The 19372-nt window shown below is 35.4% G+C and overlaps 1 protein-coding gene across 12 annotated transcripts; it reads right to left on the bottom strand.

Annotated features, from left to right (window-relative positions):
* Positions 1 to 3414: 3414 nt before the first annotated feature.
* LOC127084776 (uncharacterized) lies at positions 3415 to 18329 on the bottom strand. Of its 12 annotated transcripts, none has more exons than XR_007788788.1 (4): positions 18161 to 18329; positions 16509 to 17972; positions 7028 to 7136; positions 5602 to 5846 (listed from the first exon to the last, which is right to left on the bottom strand). XR_007788788.1 is itself a non-coding variant. In XM_051025293.1 (3 exons), exon 2 carries the CDS (start codon positions 17928 to 17930, stop codon positions 16521 to 16523), a length of 1410 nt encoding a protein of 469 aa, XP_050881250.1. In that variant the 5' UTR covers positions 17931 to 17972; positions 18161 to 18329; the 3' UTR covers positions 3415 to 4442; positions 16509 to 16520. The 12 variants fall into 12 exon arrangements, 6 of the variants coding, with proteins under 6 accessions (XP_050881250.1, XP_050881249.1, XP_050881245.1 ...); XR_007788790.1 differs by having other exon boundaries at positions 7028 to 7154; XR_007788789.1 differs by lacking the exon at positions 7028 to 7136 and adding an exon at positions 13419 to 13527.
* Positions 18330 to 19372: the final 1043 nt, after the last annotated feature.

Consider the following 19372-nt stretch of genomic DNA (forward strand, 5'->3'; position numbering starts at 1 on the left):
TTTCAATATTCTAATTTGATCTCTCATCAAATTAGTTAATATCAAATTAGAAGTTAACTTATGATATCTACACAATAACCTTATCTTTCATGACATTTATATTTTTAGTCACATACTTAATATTAATTAGACCCCTCTAAGTCTTGACTAATTAAACAATGACCCTAATACCTTAATTGTTACATTTGTGACCAAAAGTTCTAACAATATCTGACATATGTAACTTTACACACGTGTTATACTTTATGAGCTTAAAATTTGCCATTATATATACTTCAAGCATATCAATATAAACTCGTCTTTTAGTCATGTCAGTATACAGAACCAAAGTGATTTTCATTATATCAATCATAACTAAACTCATCAATGATATCTAATACTTACATAATTAAATGACATAGATTCATCATGAAATGTGTAGCATGAAAATCACATGAATTTGCTATGTTCATGTCAATTTTCAACTGTTCCTACTTTACTTTAGTGAGATCATTTAATAACTTTATTATACAAAGTGCAACTAGCTGAATATTAAACTTTATTAATTGAAAAAAAATCCAAAACAAGAGTATGCATACATACCAAACATAGAGCACAAAATTCATAAATGACTAACTCCCACTAAACCAAAAATTTCTCAAACCATAAATCACTCATGTGAGCACTGTGCCCTTAAAAACCTTGGGTGGAAGATCTTTTGTAAGAGAATCTTCTATTATGGATTTCGTCCCTAAATCTCCTATTATTGTTGGAATATAGGACAACTGATTTATTGTCACAATATTACTTAAGTGGCATTTCAATTCCTTCCACAATTTGCAATCTAGTGACAAAGTTCCTCAACCAAATCCCATGGTTGGATGCCTTAAAGCATGCTATAAATTCTTTTGTCAACGTGGATGAAGCAATGAGAGTTTACTTGACATTGCGCCTAGAAACTGCACCACTAGCCAGCATGTACACCAATGAGAGTTTTGCTATCTTGGCATCTAGCAAAATCAGAGTCAGAATGTCCATTGATCTCCAACTGATCTGACCTCTTATATGTGAGATTTATTCTTTTGTTCTCTTTAAATAGCTCATGACCCTTTTGGTTGTTTTCCAATGATCAATTATTGGATTGCTCGAATATCTTCCTAACATCTCAACTATTAGTGCAATATCCGAACACTTGGGCATATGTCAGACTCATTACAGTTGACGAATAACGAATATTTTGCTTTTCTTGAATTTCTAAATTTTCTTTTGGGCACTAACTTAGACTAAATTGTCCCACTTAGCAATTGGAGTATCCTGGGTTTACAATCATGCATGTCAAACCTTTTAAGTACCTTATCGATATAACTCCTTTATGAAAATACTAGAATACCTTGAGATCAATCTTGGTGTATCTGAATTCCTAATACAAATGAGGTGTCACCAAGATCTTTCATTTTGAATTTTCTTGATATAAATTTCTTGGTTCCGTGCATCATGCATATACCATTAGTGGTAAGCAGTATGTCGTCAACACACAGGATTAAGAATATGTACTTGTTCCCACTGAATTTGTGATACACACAATACTCAACCACATTCACCTTAAAATAAAAAGAGAGAATTACTTCATGAAACTTGTGGTACCACTGACGAAATGTCTGATTTAGTCCATAAATGGTTTGTCCATTTGAAAACCATATTCTTTGAGTCCCCTGACACAAAGTTTTATGGTTGCACCATATAGATTGCTTCATCAATATTGCCATTGAGAAAGCTGTATTGACACCCATTTGATAGAGTTCTAAATCATAATGTGCAACAAGATCCATGATTATCCTAAAAGATTCTTTCGATGAAACTGGAGAGAAAGTCTATTTAAAGTCAATCTCTTCCGTTTGGGTATAACCATTATCCATAAGACTAGCCTTATACCTCTCCACATTACTGTTAGAATCTCATTTGGTTTTAAAAATTCATTTGCAACCCTCACACCTCTGGTAACGAGACAAGTTTCCAAACCTTATTGTCTTGCATGGAGTTATACAACTTTTTCATTGCTTCAATCTAATTTTCCGAATTGGAATCCTGCATGGCTTGGCAGAATTTGATTGGATCATCTTCCATCATACCAATTTTTTTCCTCTTGCTCTTGGAGAAAGACTATGTAATAATCCGGAAAAGCATTTATGCTTTCTCTAGTGGATCTCCGCAAAGATATTGGTTCTTGTAACACTTGCTCTTTATGATCTTGAGTTTGTTCTTCATGAATTATCAATCATTTTGAATAGGGGGAAATTCAACAATGTCTTGTGGAGGTTCCATAATTGCTTGATCAAAAGAAATTGTATGAATCGGTCTGGAATTGTTACTGATTCTTCCTCTAAAACAAAGTCTTTAACCTTATTCTTCTCCCCAAACTCAATATCCTCAAAGAATTTGGTTGTTCCCGTCTAAAAAATTGAGTTTAATTTAGGATCATAAAATTGGTAGCCCGAAGATCTTTCAGAATAACCAATAAAATAATTGCTCACTATTCGGGAGTCCAATTCCTTTTCATTTGGCCTATAAGGTCTTGCTTCAGCTGGACATCCTCATATGTGAAAATGGCTCAAACTAGGCTTTTGCCCAGTCCAAAGGTCATAAGGTGTTTTAGTAACTCCCTTGGTTGGTACTCTATTCAGAATGTAAGCTTCAGTCTTTAGTGTCTCTCTCCAGAGTTACTCTGGTAAGGTAGAATGACAAATCATACTCCTTACCATATCCTTAAGAGTTTGATTTCATCTTTCAGCTACATCATTCGTGGTAGGTGATCATGGAACGATGTACTATAAGACGATTCCACATTCCTCTAGGTATTTGGTAAAAGTTCTCGGACGCTGTTCACGTGAACCTGCCATATCTTCTGTAATATTCACCGCCACTGTCAGATTTGACACTCTTAATTCTTTTGTTGAATTAATTCTCAATTTCAGCCTTAAATAATTTAAACACATCCAATGATTGATACTTTTCACGTATAAGAAATATGTATGCATATCTAGAATAATCGTCAATGAATGATATAAAATAGTGTTGACCTTTCCAAAAAGGTGTAGAAAATGGTCCACAAATGTCCATATGTATCAATTCTAAGACACGTGTAGCTCTATATGCACCAAATTTTTTTGTTTTGGTCTGTTTATCTTTAACGCATTCAACACAAACATCAAATTTTGTGAAGTCGACAAAATCCAAAATTTTATCTGACATTAGTCACTCAACTTTATTTTTAGCGATGTGACCTATGAGTTTGTGTCATAATGCTCCTGAATTATTATTATCAATTTTACGCTTAGTACCACATGATTCCACATTTAAGGATTCACCATAGGTAGCTAGCGTATCCAACAAATATAGATTATCATGGCCCATAAGTGAATCAGTTCCAACAATATCTGAATTGAAGAAAACTTGAATTCATTGTTTCTAAATGAACATAAATAACCTGATTTGTCTAAATAAGAAACCGAAATTAAATTTTGTCTAAATAACGGTACCACAAAAGTGTCTTTCAGATTCAAATAAAATCTAGTGCACAATAATAATCTAAAATGTCCTACAACTTCCACCTCCACCGATTTGCCATCTCCAACGTAGGTGTATCTTTCAGCATAATTTGGCTTCTGGTAGTTCATAAAACCCCTCATTGAAACACATGTGTTAGTAGTTGCTCCAGAGTCTAACCACCAAATATTTCTAAGTACTGAAGCTAAATTGCCTCTGAACAGACCAAAACATTTGCAGTTTCATTCTTGGGCTCATAATTTTTCTTTCTTTTGCCCTTGTCCTTAGAGGCGCTAACAAAATGAGTACTTTCTATCTTATCTTGCTTCAACCTTTCCTCTTCTTGCACACAAAATTAAATGAGCTCATTAAAAGATAATTTATCCTTTTGATAGTTATAAGATATCGTAAGCTGACTGAATTGTGAAGGAAGAGAAAGTAATACGAAATGAATGAGAAAGTCCTCCGACAACTTAAGCTTTAGTGCCTTAAGTTTTGAAACAATGTTAGACATGCTCATAATATATTCCCTTATATTTTCTTTGCCTTGATACTTCATGAAAATCAAGTTCTGAAGAAAAATACTTGTTTCCGTCTTATCGCCTTTTGCAAAGCGCTTTTTAATCTCAATAAGAAAATCTTTGGCACTTATCTCTTACGAGATAGTGCCCCTAAAGACCTCAGGAATGCCGTGCTTAATGATCAAAAGACTCTTGCGATTGGATCGATCTCACTTCTCATATTTCGTCCAATGTTCAACGGTACTATAATTCGTAGGTGAAGGTGGTTGATCATTGCTTAGTGCAAGGTCAAGATCCATGAATCCAAGAATAATTTTCATGTCCTCTTTCCTTACTTTAAATTAGTCTCATTAAGGACCAAAACAGAACTCAGATTACCAGATATTGATGCAATAAAAGCTGAAAATAGAACAAAAATAAATATCATAAATATACTCACAATCACAAAAATAAACCAAATTTTTTAATATGTTCAAATTACAACATAACCTATCTCAAGATATCTACTACACCATCAATATCAAGTTTTTGAACATTAATATTGGTTGCTAGTGGTACTCTTATTGTAATGATAAAAAATTGATAATAAAAACATGTCATATAATAAACTCTTCTTTGAATTGATTATCATTCACATGTGAAACCTTATAATTATCACATGCTTACCATCACATGTATGTATGAAATAAGGTCAAACACCAATTGTCCTTTATGTCAATTGATACTCGCATGGATAAACACACACAATTTTTTTTTTTTAACATTTCTCATGAGTAATCTCCATAAAAGATGTCACTTTAGTGACTTTTTATTTTAATAGACTCATTTAAAATATTAAACTATTGTATAAAATACAAATTGTAGTCAAAATTTGAACATAAATGTATCAAAATTAATGGATAACATAACTAAGGGACACGATCATGCAAACTAACACGACCTGGCCGTGTTCCAATCCATGTCTGCATTGTTATGCGAAGCACAATAAAATACCATAATTCTGAATTATACAAAAGACAAAATTAGGTGATTCGACACTTTCTTATTCTATCGAGCAACCTGCTTCAACATAAGGAATTACAATTCAACCGAAAAGAATGTCACCAAACAAGAAAAATAGTACAATGTACTTTTTATATATATGATCTTAGCTTTCCCTTTATTTTGCTTACTATTAGTGTTAACACGAGATATTTTTCTAAGGTTCTTATAAAAGATAGGGACCATTTCTAAATCAAAGATGTTTGCATGTTTCAAAGATATTATTATTATTATTATTAATAATATTTTGTAGTCAAGTCCCTTTGGCATTCCTTTTGTTGAAATATATCTTTGAATGATTATTTCAGTCGACTACAAATTCGCTTTATTATGGTTATGGGATATTTTCCGCTGTGAGAATTTTCACGAATTTTATCCTTTATAAAAAAGTGTTTTGTTGAGTTGAAGAGTATAGATGTTGCATGTAACACCCTTCTAAAATACCCCCAATTATTTAATAAAAACAACAAATATATATATCAGAGTAATTATGCACCAAGGGTGTCACACAACTAACTTCACACCATAATAACTGTCATGCTCTTTATTTAATCAAAATAACACTTTCTTGCATAATTCGCAGCGGATAGAAATCAACTAACCATTCAAAACATATAACATATTACAGGTAAAAAGGTTCAACAACCAACAATAAAACAATTAAAACATCCCGTCCCGATGTTACATCTATCAGAGCACGACCCTCTAAGTAGACTACACTAGACTCCAAGCACTAGCTTCTACTCAATCACCGCTCGTTACCTGAAAAATAGTTGTAAGGGTGAGTTCCTCAATCGATATAATAAGCATTATAAAATATCATGTCATGTTAAGTAATTTAACACATTAATCACCCTAATTACGTCACACATTCAGTAACGGCACATCAACTCAACATCATACCCAATATCAACACAAACACCACTTCTCAATTAAATTAAATATTCATACAACAACCAACAAAATGCAACTCTAATGAGACTCGACTCGTCATGCATGTGGTACCATTCGGAGTAAAACTCCCAACTTAAATCATTGCCATTTTATTGGGCATCAAGGCATAAGCCTTCAACTTTCAACTTAAAATTTGCCAATCCAGGCCAACGTGGTGTGAGCAAAGCTCCGACTTAATGCATATGAATGTACATGGCATACACGACTTTGAAATTCCGACAACATAATAATAATAGTAACACAACGATGTTTTCAACATAATCAACTTAAAAAAAAAATCAACTTTGGCTCACCAAGCCTACAACTCAGTATTTTCAACAACTTTTCGTACACGGAACAACTTAACAACTCAGTCATATTTGTCTCGACACTTCATAACATAAACCCAACCAGATTTCTGATCAACTCACTATAATATTACTACATAACATAACTCAATCCCTACTATGTCACACACCGGTATAGGCCAATCACCAATTATGTTCACAACATTAAAATATCCCTTTTTTTCTAATTTCCAACAGTGTTAACCGGTTAACGCCCTGGGTTAACCGGTTAACGCAGGACAAAACACCCTTTCTGGCAAAACGCAACAGTGTTAACCGGTTAACGCCCTGGGTTAACCGGTTAACGCAGGAAAAACAACACCTTTTCACAAAATATAACAGTGTTAACCGGTTAACGCCCTGGGTTAACCGGTTAACGCAGACAAAACAGCAGTTCCTGCGCTAACACAAGGCAGAATGCAGAGTTCTCCGCATTTTCCGCCGTTGGAGGACTTCCGGACCTCCGATTCAATTTCCGTAAAAACTATACGCTCGGGGAATCACGACTCACACAATTACCGATTCAATTACAGCTTAAACACAGTTTACTCATCACAATTTTTCAGCATTCTACAATCCCAATTAGGGTCAATTCAACGGTTTATCACTACCCATTACATGTTAATCTATAATACCCATTAAACGACGATAAACCCCCTTTACCTGAGTTAATCCGGCAATCTCTAAGCTTCAAGCTTTTCCGTTCTTCAACCTTTGCTCTCTAGCTCTTCCTCTTTGCCTTTTCTCCACTTTTCACCTTTCAGCCGCTTCTCTGTTCCACGTGAAAACTCTTTACCAAAAAATGAAAACCCTTTTTTTTCTTTCTTATTCCAACTTATATATTTTCCAATAATTATTATTCCAAATAATAATAATAATAATAATAATAATAATAATCCAATAATTCAATTTATTTAACTAAATTAATAAATATATTATTAACTTAATTTAAATAATTCTCTTATTTTATTCGGGGTGTTACAACTCTCCCCCACTAAAAGAGTTTTCGTCCTCGAAAACATACCTCAAGCAAATAACTCTGGATAAGACCCTTTCATCTGACTCTCCAGTTCCCAAGTCACATTGCCACCTGCTGGTCCTCCCCAAGCTACCTTCACTAAGGCAATCTCTTTACCCCGCAACTGCTTCAACTCTCGATCCTCAATCCTCATAGGCGATATTTCAACAGTCAGGTTATCTCTTACCTGTACATCATCCACTTGGATCACATGCGACGGATCGTGAATGTACCTCCTCAACTGAGACACATGAAAAACCTCATGCAAATTCGCAAGTGACGGCGGTAAAGCGATACGATAGGCTACCTCTCCTATCCTCTCCAAAATCTGATAAGGACCAATAAATCGAGGTGTCAACTTCTTTGACTTCAAAGCTCGACCAACCCCAGTTATCGGAGTAACGCGAAGAAACACGTGATCTCCCTCTCGGAACTCAAGTGACTTCCTTCTCTTATCATGATAACTCTTCTGACGACTCTGAGCAATTCTCATCTTCTCCTGAATCATCTTAATCTTTTCTGTAGTCTGTTGAACAATCTCCGGTCCAACCACAGCACTCTCACCGGACTCATACCAACATAACGGTGTCCGACATCTCCTACCATACAAAGCTTCAAACGGCGCCATACCAATGCTCGAATGAAAACTATTGTTGTAGGTAAACTCAATCAAAGGTAAATAACAATCTCAAGCACCTCCCTTTTCCAAAACGCAAGCTCTCAAAAGATCCTCTAATGAATGAATCGTCCTCTCAGTCTGACCATCAGTCTGCGGGTGATATGCAGAGCTCAATCTCAGTTTAGTTCCCAAAGCCTTCTGCAAACCTTCCCAGAATTTCGATGTAAATCTAGGATCTCTGTCCGAAACAATACTCGACGGAATACCATGCAAACTTACAATTTTCTCAATATACAACTCAGCTAATTTCTCTAACGGATAGTCCATTCTGATCGGAATGAAATGAGCCGACTTTGTCAATCTGTCAACAATCACCCAAATAGCTTCAAAATTCTTAATTGTCCTCGGTAAACCAGAAACAAAGTCCATACTGATACTATCCCACTTCCACTCTGGAATAGCCAATGGTTGCATTAGCCCAGACGGCTTCTGATGCTCAATCTTTGACTTCTGACAAGTCAAACAGGAATAAACAAAACTCGCAATTTCTCTTTTCATTCCCGGCCACCAAAATAACTTTTTCAAATCATGATACATCTTCGTAGCTCCAGGATGAATACTCAGGCCACTACGATGTCCTTCTTCAAGAATACTCTTCTTAAGTTCGATAACATCCGGAATACACACCCGATTACCAAATTTCAAAACATCATTCTCATCAACTCTGAATTCACCACCTTGACCTTGATTCACTAGAGTCAACTTATCAACCAAAAGCACATCGGATTTCTGACCCTCTCTGATCTCATCCAGAATACCACTTGTTAACTTCAACATTCCCAATTTAACACTATTGTGAGTACTCTCACACACCAAACTCAAGTCCCTAAACTGCTCAATTAAATCCAATTCCTTAACCATTAGCATAGACATATGTAATGATTTCCGACTCAATGCATCAGCCACTACGTTTGCTTTACCCGGATGGTAATTCAAACCAAAGTCATAATCCTTCAGAAACTCTAACCATCTTCTCTGTCTCATATTCAGCTCTTTCTGGTCAAACAAATACTTTAAACTTTTATGGTCACTGAAAACCTCAAATCTTGACCCGTACAAGTAATGCCTCCATAACTTCAGAACAAACACCACAGCCGCCAACTCTAAATCGTGCGTCGGATAGTTCCTCTCATGAACTCTCAGCTGTCTTGAAGCATAAACTATAACCTGCTTATTCTGCATCAACACGCCACCCAAACCCAACAATGAAGCATCACAGTAAACTTCAAATGATTCCGACGAACTCGGTAATATCAGAATAGGAGCAGTTGTTAACCTTCTCTTTAACTCTTGGAAATCTTCTTCACATTTTGAGTCTCAAACAAACGCTTGCCCCTTCCTAGTCAACATCGTCAATGGTAACGCCAACTTAGAAAATCCCTCAATGAACTTCCTATAATAACCAGCCAAACCAAGGAAACTTCGAATCTCAGCAACAGACTTCGGAGCTTCCCACTTAGATACCGCTTCTATCTTAGAAGGATCAACAGCAACGCCACCTCTTGAAATCACATGACCAAGAAAACTCACCTCTCCTAACCAAAATTCACACTTGGACAATTTAGCAAATAACTTCTTTTCTCGTAGAACTCCCAAAACCACTCTCAAATGTTCAGCATGCTCTTCTTCAGATTTCGAATACACCAAAATATCATCAATAAACACCACAACAAACTTGTCTAGGTACGGATGGAAAATCCTATTCATATACTCCATAAATACTCCAGGCGCATTAGTCACACCAAAAGGCATTACAGAATACTCATAATGTCCATACCTTGTTCTGAAAGCAGTCTTCTGAATATCCTCGGTTTTCACACGGATCTGATGATACCCAGATCTCAAATCTATTTTGCTGAACACACTTGCACCAACCAACCGATCCATCAAATCATCAATCCTCGGCAAAGGATACCGATTCTTGATCGTCACTCTATTCAGTTGCCTGTAGTCCACACACAACCTCATCGTACCTTCCTTCTTCTTAACCAATAGCACTGGTGCACCCCACGGTGACACACTCGGACGAATAAATTTTTTCTCCAACAGATCTTCCAACTGACTCTTCAATTCAGTTAACTCAACAGCAGACATACGGTACGGAGCCATCGATATCGGCCTAGTACCAGGCACCAAATCAATTGAGAACTCCACTTCGCGCTCTGGCGGTAATTCATTCACCTCTTCCGGAAACACCTCAGGAAAATCACATACCACGGCTAGATCGCAAATCACCAATTTATCTTTAGCCTCCAAAGTCGCTAACAGCATAAACAACTCTGCCCCCTCAGCTACTTCCTCATTCACTTGCCTTGCTGATAGAAACAAACTCTTTCCCTCCTCAATCTCAGGAAAGACCACCGTCTTATCAAAACAATTGATAGAAACTCGGTTAAACACCAACCAGTTCATACCCAGAATAACATCAATCTGCACTAGTGGAAGACACACTAGGTCCATCCCAAAGTCTCTACCAAAAATACTCAAAGGACAGTTTAAACAAACCGAAGTAGTAGTCACTGAACCCTTCGCAGGAGTATCAATTACCATACTACCAAACATCTCAGATATCTCTAACTTAAGTTTCACAGCACAATCCAAAGATATAAAGGAATGAGTCGCACCTGTGTCAATAATAGCTACAAGAGGAAAGCCATTAATATAACACGTACCTCGGATAAGTCTGTCCTCACTGGAGGTTTGAGTTCCGGTCAATGCGAACACCTTCCCAGTTTGAGATTTCTTTGGCTTCTGACACTGACTTCCAATATGCCCTTCTTCGCCACAATTAAAACAAATCATTTCCTTATGCTTGCAATCAGCTATTGCATGGCCAGTCTTACCACAGCGAAAACACCTCTTTACTTCAGCAGTGCATACATTACTCTTATGACCAGCCTGACCACACTTGAAGCAAACAATACCAGCAGGAGCACCTCCCCTACTAGTCCTCTGAGCCGGAGCAGCTCCTTGTTTCCCTTTTCCCACTGGGGCATCATACGGCTTGCCACGATTTTGATGTTGCTTGCCCCTGCGGTCACTGACAATCTTGTAATGAGCATTATTGTCTTCTTCAAATATCCTGCAGCTATCAACCAATTCAGTAAAAATGCGTATCTTCTGATACCCAACAACCTTCTTAATTTCAGAGCGCAATCCATTTTCAAACTTGATGCACTTTGAAAATTCAGCACCAGCACCAGTGTAATGAGGATAAAATTTGGACAGCTCCACAAATTTCGCAGCATAATCAGTGACAGACATGTTTCCTTGCTTCAGCTCAAGGAACTCAATTTCCTTCTTACCACGGACATCTTCCGGATAATACTTCCTCATGAATTCCCTGCGGAATACATCCCAAGTAATGACTTCACCTGCCACGGTCAACCTCTCGTGAGTCTCTAGCCACCAGTCATCAGCTTCGACTGCTAGCATGTGAGTACCATACCGAACCTTCTGAGCTGGAGTGCAATCCATAACACGGAAGATTCTCTCAATCTCTTTCAACCATCCCAAGGCTGCATCTGGATCATGCTTCCCTTTAAACACCGGCGGATTCTCTCTCTGAAAAGTCGCCAAGCTACGTGATCCAGCATCACCACCAGCATTTGGCAAGTTCTGCACAGCTTGTGCCATCGCTTGCATTGCGGCAGCCATTGCAGCGTCATTCCTTCCAGCCATTTCAACTTATCAATACAACACAACTTAAAAGTTAGATTAGTAACAATTACACAATTGTTAGACAGTAACGACACGACAACTGGCCGGACAGACCGACCTGCTCTGATACCACTAATGTAACACCCTTCTAAAATACCCCCAATTATTTAATAAAAACAACAAATATATATATCAGAGTAATTATGCACCAAGGGTGTCACACAACTAACTTCACACCATAATAACTGTCATGCTCTTTATTTAATCAAAATAACACTTTCTTGCATAATTCGCAGCGGATAGAAATCAACTAACCATTCAAAACATATAACATATTACAGGTAAAAAGGTTCAACAACCAACAATAAAACAATTAAAACATCCCGTCCCGATGTTACATCTATCAGAGCACGACCCTCTAAGTAGACTACACTAGACTCCAAGCACTAGCTTCTACTCAATCACCGCTCGTTACCTGAAAAATAGTTGTAAGGGTGAGTTCCTCAATCGATATAATAAGCATTATAAAATATCATGTCATGTTAAGTAATTTAACACATTAATCACCCTAATTACGTCACACATTCAGTAACGGCACATCAACTCAACATCATACCCAATATCAACACAAACACCACTTCTCAATTAAATTAAATATTCATACAACAACCAACAAAATGCAACTCTAATGAGACTCGACTCGTCATGCATGTGGTACCATTCGGAGTAAAACTCCCAACTTAAATCATTGCCATTTTATTGGGCATCAAGGCATAAGCCTTCAACTTTCAACTTAAAATTTGTCAATCCAGGCCAACGTGGTGTGAGCAAAGCTCCGACTTAATGCATATGAATGTACATGGCATACACGACTTTGAAATTCCGACAACATAATAATAATAGTAACACAACGATGTTTTCAACATAATCAACTTAAAAAAAAATCAACTTTGGCTCACCAAGCCTACAACTCAGTATTTTCAACAACTTTTCGTACACGGAACAACTTAACAACTCAGTCATATTTGTCTCGACACTTCATAACATAAACCCAACCAGATTTCTGATCAACTCACTATAATATTACTACATAACATAACTCAATCCCTACTATGTCACACACCGGTATAGGCCAATCACCAATTATGTTCACAACATTAAAATATCCCTTTTTTTCTAATTTCCAACAGTGTTAACCGGTTAACGCCCTGGGTTAACCGGTTAACGCCCTGGGTTAACCGGTTAACGCAGGACAAAACACCCTTTCTGGCAAAACGCAACAGTGTTAACCGGTTAACGCCCTGGGTTAACCGGTTAACGCAGGAAAAACAGCACCTTTTCACAAAATATAACAGTGTTAACCGGTTAACGCCCTGAGTTAACCGGTTAACGCCCTGGGTTAACCGGTTAACGCAGACAAAACAGCAGTTCTTGCGCTAACACAAGGCAGAATGCAGAGTTCTCCGCATTTTCCGCCGTTGGAGGACTTCCGGACCTCCGATTCAATTTCCGTAAAAACTATACGCTCGGGGAATCACGACTCACACAATTACCGATTCAATTACAGCTTAAACACAGTTTACTCATCACAATTTTTCAGCATTCTACAATCCCAATTAGGGTCAATTCAACGGTTTATCACTACCCATTACATGTTAATCTATAATACCCATTAAACGACGATAAACCCCCTTTACCTGAGTTAATCCGGCAATCTCTAAGCTTCAAGCTTTTCCGTTCTTCAACCTTTGCTCTCTAGCTCTTCCTCTTTGCCTTTTCTCCACTTTTCACCTTTCAGCCGCTTCTCTGTTCCACGTGAAAACTCTTTACCAAAAAATGAAAACCCTTTTTTTTCTTTCTTATTCCAACTTATATATTTTCCAATAATTATTATTCCAAATAATAATAATAATAATAATAATAATCCAATAATTCAATTTATTTAACTAAATTAATAAATATATTATTAACTTAATTTAAATAATTCTCTTATTTTATTCGGGGTGTTACATTGCATATAAACTATAATTAACCTTAATTCTCAAATAATGTGAAATTATTTTAACCGGTTTGAAAAAGTTGTCCTTTCGTCTAATGATGTAAACAATTTTCACCTATAATATCAATGTTCTCATAGACCTCAAATTTGTGTCTATGACGTAAGCAGTGTTTGTAACCATCAATTCATTGAATAGTTAGTTCTTTAATAATAATAATAATAATAATAATAATAATAATAATAATAATAATAATAATAATAATAATAATAATTATTATTATTATTATTATTATTATTATTATTATTATTAGATACTACTCCTGGTCAAAAGTGGCCGCCAGGTAATTTATTTATATCTCGAGTCTGTAAGAATCAATTTGTTATTCAATTATGTCATCATGGAGTTACTTTCTTTTTTACACAATTCGATAGGGCTGAACCGAACTGAACTAAATCATAGTAAAAATTTATTCGAACTGAACAAAACCATTTCAATTTATTCAAAATTGAACCGAATCATAGTTATTGGTTTGGTATACCGTTTTGAAATTTCAAACCGTATCGAACAGTTAGAATTTAATTTTTTTCAATCCGAACAATTTATTAAAGAACCGAACCTTTAAACTATTTTTAATTTTTTATAAAAAAAAAATTAAAACATGTTATTAGTATTTTTCATTTTTCAGTTTCGGTTGTGTTAGTTTTAGTTTCGGTTCGGTGTTAGGACTGTTTGTGCAATATGGTTTGGTTTACTATCCAAACATAACTAGTTTTAGTTTTCATGTTTTCTTATAGTTTTACAAGTTGTCAGATCCACCATTACTGGTAGAGATTGAATTGTGTTAATTTGGTTAAATTAGGAATACTGATGTATATATTAGACGAGTGTAGAATGATATCTTATCATTGATTTTGCAGATTCAATGTCTATTTGGAATCTTCTAAGAGACTTCCGAATCATGAAGGTGCACATGGCTGTTGTTTGTAACGAGTATGGAGGAATGGTAGGAGTAAGTCAACATTATATTGAAGCTCAACTAACTTAGATCTATGTACATACAACTCGATATAGAGCCGTGCATTGCACGAGTGCTTTATTTAGAGAGAAAAAACGGCGTTTAGGGATACTGAAAGACAGAAACCATATCAAAGTAAGATGGAAAACACAAAATAATAGTGTTAAGAGTTCTACATTGGATGATATATGGTTTGAACATGTATTTTTAATTGGGGACAATCCTCACCCTACAAACCGGTTTTGTAGGATTGAGTTAGGACAAAACCGCACATTCTTAACATGATATCAGAGCCTAGTTTAAGATCCGGTGGGCCACCTAATATGGCTTCCGCTATCGGGTCACCCACCATTTAATTCCACACTCCAGTTGTCTAGTCATGAACGTGAGGGGCTGTGTTAAGAATCTTACATCGGATAATATATGATCTGAACGTGTGTTTATAAGTAGGGGCAATCCTCACTCTATCAATCGATTTTATAGGGTAGAATTAGGCCAAAATCACAAATTCTTAACAAATAGAATGATCCATCTCCTTTTGTTAGTGGTTGTGGTTGCATTTCACAATGGTTGGATTAGGAATTAGACGAAGTAAATCCTTTTTTCCATGGCTTAATTGAAGGTGAGGGTTATTTCTTAGATAAATTTAATTAGAATGTAGATAAACTCCAAGTCTCTGAAATCTATTTTATGTTCTCTGTCTTTAAGTTCTAGCAATTTTATAAGCTAATAAGCATGGGATATAATGTCTTTTTTATCCTTCCCTTTTATAGATTGTAACTCTGGAAGATATCTTTGAGGAAATTGTTGGTGAAATCTTCGATGAAAAGGACTCAAAGGTAAAAACTGGTATAGATGCTTGAGTTATTTCTTTTCTTTTCTTTCATTGTTTGTTTATTTTAATTCAATTTTTAAATAATACTTCCTCTGTTTCATTTTAAGTGTTATTTTTTGATTTTTTACACATAACAAGAAAGCTAATCATTATTGTTATTTTTCAAACAACAATTTTCCTTTTACCTATAATACCCTTAATTATTTATTACATTTATTTTACTTTTATTTCTCTCTAATAATTATTTATGAGTAATTTTGACAAAAATACAGGTAATACTATCTTGAATTTAGCACGTGACAATTATAAAAGAACACATTTTTTTCAAGAAAGAGACATTTAAAAAGAAACGGGGAATAGAATTGTATATCAAAATTATGGGGAATTGGATTTGACAGGAAGAGATCCCGAAGAAAACTGGATGTATAGTAATCCAACAGGAGGGTATATTTGATGTGAATGCAAACACATCTATTGATCAGCTCTCAGAAGATTTGAATGTCAAAATATCCTAGGTTTGTTATTTTCCAAATCTCTGTTTTTTTCTCGGATCTGTCTAATCTAACAGCTGAATCAAAAGCTTTAACTTCTTTCTTCTTGGTGCAGATAGTAGCAGGAAATGCCAAAAAGGTTACTGCTGCTCGGTTCAGACGGAAGAGTGACAATCATGAAGAGGTCATAAAAGTAACTCGCAAGGCCCCTAAACTAATCAAAAGAAAACAGAGCAGTGACTACAGTTTAGATGGTGCAAAATGTTAGAAGATACAAGCTTACATAGATTTCTGATCGCTTATGAACACTCTTGTATAATTTACAGTTATGATACCAAGACTGTTTCTACCAATTCTCGTTATAACATAAATCTATGCTAGGGAGTAAAATTAATACAAGGTAAACTGAAAAACTATTTTGCAAGAGCAATAAGATCAAAACATACCTGTAAGACAATTTACACATGATCCGGGTTCCAAATGAGCTGTTCAACACTCGTTCTACGTAAAGATCGAGTCATATGCTCGTTCGATGCACGAATACTAATCAGTCTATTCTGCAAATTTCTGAACGAAGGAACATTAACTACATCAGATACTCTATCACGGTATAAAGGGTCTTCATGAAAATTAGAAAGAGCCTCAACAACATTATCCCTTAGTTCCTCGGTCTCGTTGAGTAGCAAATCAATGAGAATCGGAATTGCCCCAGCATCAGCAAGAGCCGTTCTACCAGCTTCATCATAGCTTAGTTGAGCAAATGCCCCAGAAACATTCAACTTTATTTCTTCACTCCCATGGCCCAAAAGTTCAACAAGGATCAGGATCGCACCTGAATCCCGAATCACAGAAATTGCGTGCTTGTATCCCGACAGATCCCATATCACATCAGCAACTGCTGCTATAGCTTCATCATCACCTTCTCTAAGAATTCTCACCAAGTGACCAACAATTTCAACCGCATTAGCCTCAGCAACACCCAATATACAAAACACATCCTCCGCTATCTCCTTACCAGAAGCATCGCTTCCTTGAAGAAGCTCGGCGTAAAGAGGAATAGCCCCAGCTTGAGCAACTGGTCTAATGTAATCAACATGAGCCGATACCACACCGAGAGTATTAGCAGCTACAAGCTTTGTACCGTTATCTCCAACGCGAAACAACTCCACAAGCACCGGTATGACTTCTAATTCAACAAGTGTATGCCTAGCCTGTCTCGTAACTCCAATCAATCCAATCGACTGGGAAGCCCTTTCCCTAGAAACCATACTTCCAACACCAGCAGCCTCTACAATAAAACGAAGATCTCCTAACCTAACAAGTTCCTTTCTAACTTCCCTCCGAAGCGCCAACGCACTCAAAATCTCTAACAAATACAATCTAACATCACTGCTACAAGTATTCAACAAACCGATTACAATTTCTAATCCGTCATTAGCTGCAACAACTGTCCTACTTCTATTACAAAAACTAACAACAACCAACAAACATTTTATCACAACTTTCTGCATCTTTCCCTCAGCGCGAGGCAACAATCTCATCAAAGAATATGCAACACCATGTCTACCCATTTCAACTGCCATACTACCATCACCTCTGCAAGCAATACACTTCAAGCAATAAGCAGCAGCTTCTTGAAGTAAACTAGGAGGAAAGTCATTTTCAGTGTTATCATGATCAAGAATCTGAATGAGAAATGGTATGGTGGTGGATAATACATTTTCAGGGGCTTGTTTGGAGTAATTGGCCAGCATAATCATAGATTTAATTTTCATAGAATTGGTTCCTGAAGCTATAACATTCTCATACTTGCTTAGTTCAACTTCCCAATTAGGGTTATCAGTTTTACTACTTTCACCCCCTTCCATTCTTTTCTTCCAATCTCTTTGACCAATTCAGAAAATTCAAACCTAATTCAATTCAATGAACAAAAATTTTAAAAACACGTTATTGAGAATATCCTAAAATAACAAAATCAAACCCAATCCAAAAAAAGAAGAAGAAACGCTACTATAGAAAATACCAAGCGTAAATTATACTCTTCTGGAAAAAGAAGAATCAAATTTTTAAAGAAAAAGGAGAGAATGTGAAATGATACCTCTGAAAAATCAAAACTTTGGCAGAAAAGGAAAAGAAAATGGCGCAACGCCTCAACTCAAGGATGGGTGGCTCTGTTTGAGTTTTAGGGATCAAATGTCAGCATAATTCATCTCATAACGCTTTAGTTTGCATATTAAGACATAAAATTAGGCTCTTCAAAAAAAAAAAGATTCCTCTCCTATTCTTTTATGTTAAATATATATTTTATATATAGATTAAAAGATTGATTTTAAGTTCAGCTTAAAGAAATTTTACATGTTGGTTCAATAAGAAACAAGTCAGGTTAAATCATCAAAGTGATTCATGAAATGGAATGTAAAATTATTTTATATTGTTAATATATTCTAGTTTATCTAAAAAAAAAAGTATACATGATGTAACTTAAAAATCTCGAGTAATTTTATAATTTTGAGATGTTTGATTTTTTCTAAGTAAAATTTATTTTCTTTCTAAATTTTATTTCACTTGAAAATAAAATTTGTATCTTTTAAGTTTACATATGTGACTTTTATATAAAAATTTATTGTTCAAACTAATTTTGTATAAAATTATTCAAACAAAAATCATAATCACTTTTAAATATCAATTTTATATAATCAATTGATCGAATTCAATTTTTTCATCGCAAAACCAAAAATATACGTCTGTTCAATATTAATACAAGAGATTAATTATTATATACTGTTAGGGTAAAAAAATTTACACCGTCGATTCATCACCATCATCCGTTTGTATTACTTTATAGATTTTTAAAATAAAAGTTAAACTTCTTTTAATATCCGACGTCTATGATTAATTGATGGTGTAAATTCCTTTTACACTGTCAGTGTATTTCAATTAAACTCTTAATACAATCAATATAATTGATATGTTTTTATTTGTTTTTATACATAATATTATTAATTTAGTTAAAAATTTGATATTTTTTAAATAAACTAATTTTAAAAAAATAATACCAAAATAACACACTTTTTAAAAAAATTACCAATATAACTACTTTTTAAACAAAAAAAAAGTTATCCCTCTAAAGCATACGGTCAGTTGGTATGACGCATGCATGTAGTACTTGCACCAAGGCGCCAATGCACATTGCGTTAGCATGCAGATCAAGCCAATACAATTGGCGCATGCATTATGACATTCAGTGCATGCGCCATGTGGCGCATGCTTTGATTATGTATTTTCTTAATTTTTTATGTTAAAATTATAT

Source organism: Lathyrus oleraceus, chromosome 5 (genome assembly GCF_024323335.1).
Source record: "Lathyrus oleraceus cultivar Zhongwan6 chromosome 5, CAAS_Psat_ZW6_1.0, whole genome shotgun sequence".
NCBI classification, from domain to species: domain Eukaryota; kingdom Viridiplantae; phylum Streptophyta; class Magnoliopsida; order Fabales; family Fabaceae; genus Lathyrus; species Lathyrus oleraceus.

What these genes read in the sequence shown, in the direction of transcription:
- LOC127084776 (XM_051025288.1), bottom strand. Translation starts at nt 11,742, where the DNA reads ATGGCTGGAAGGAATGACGCTGCAATGGCTGCCGCAATGCAAGCGATG.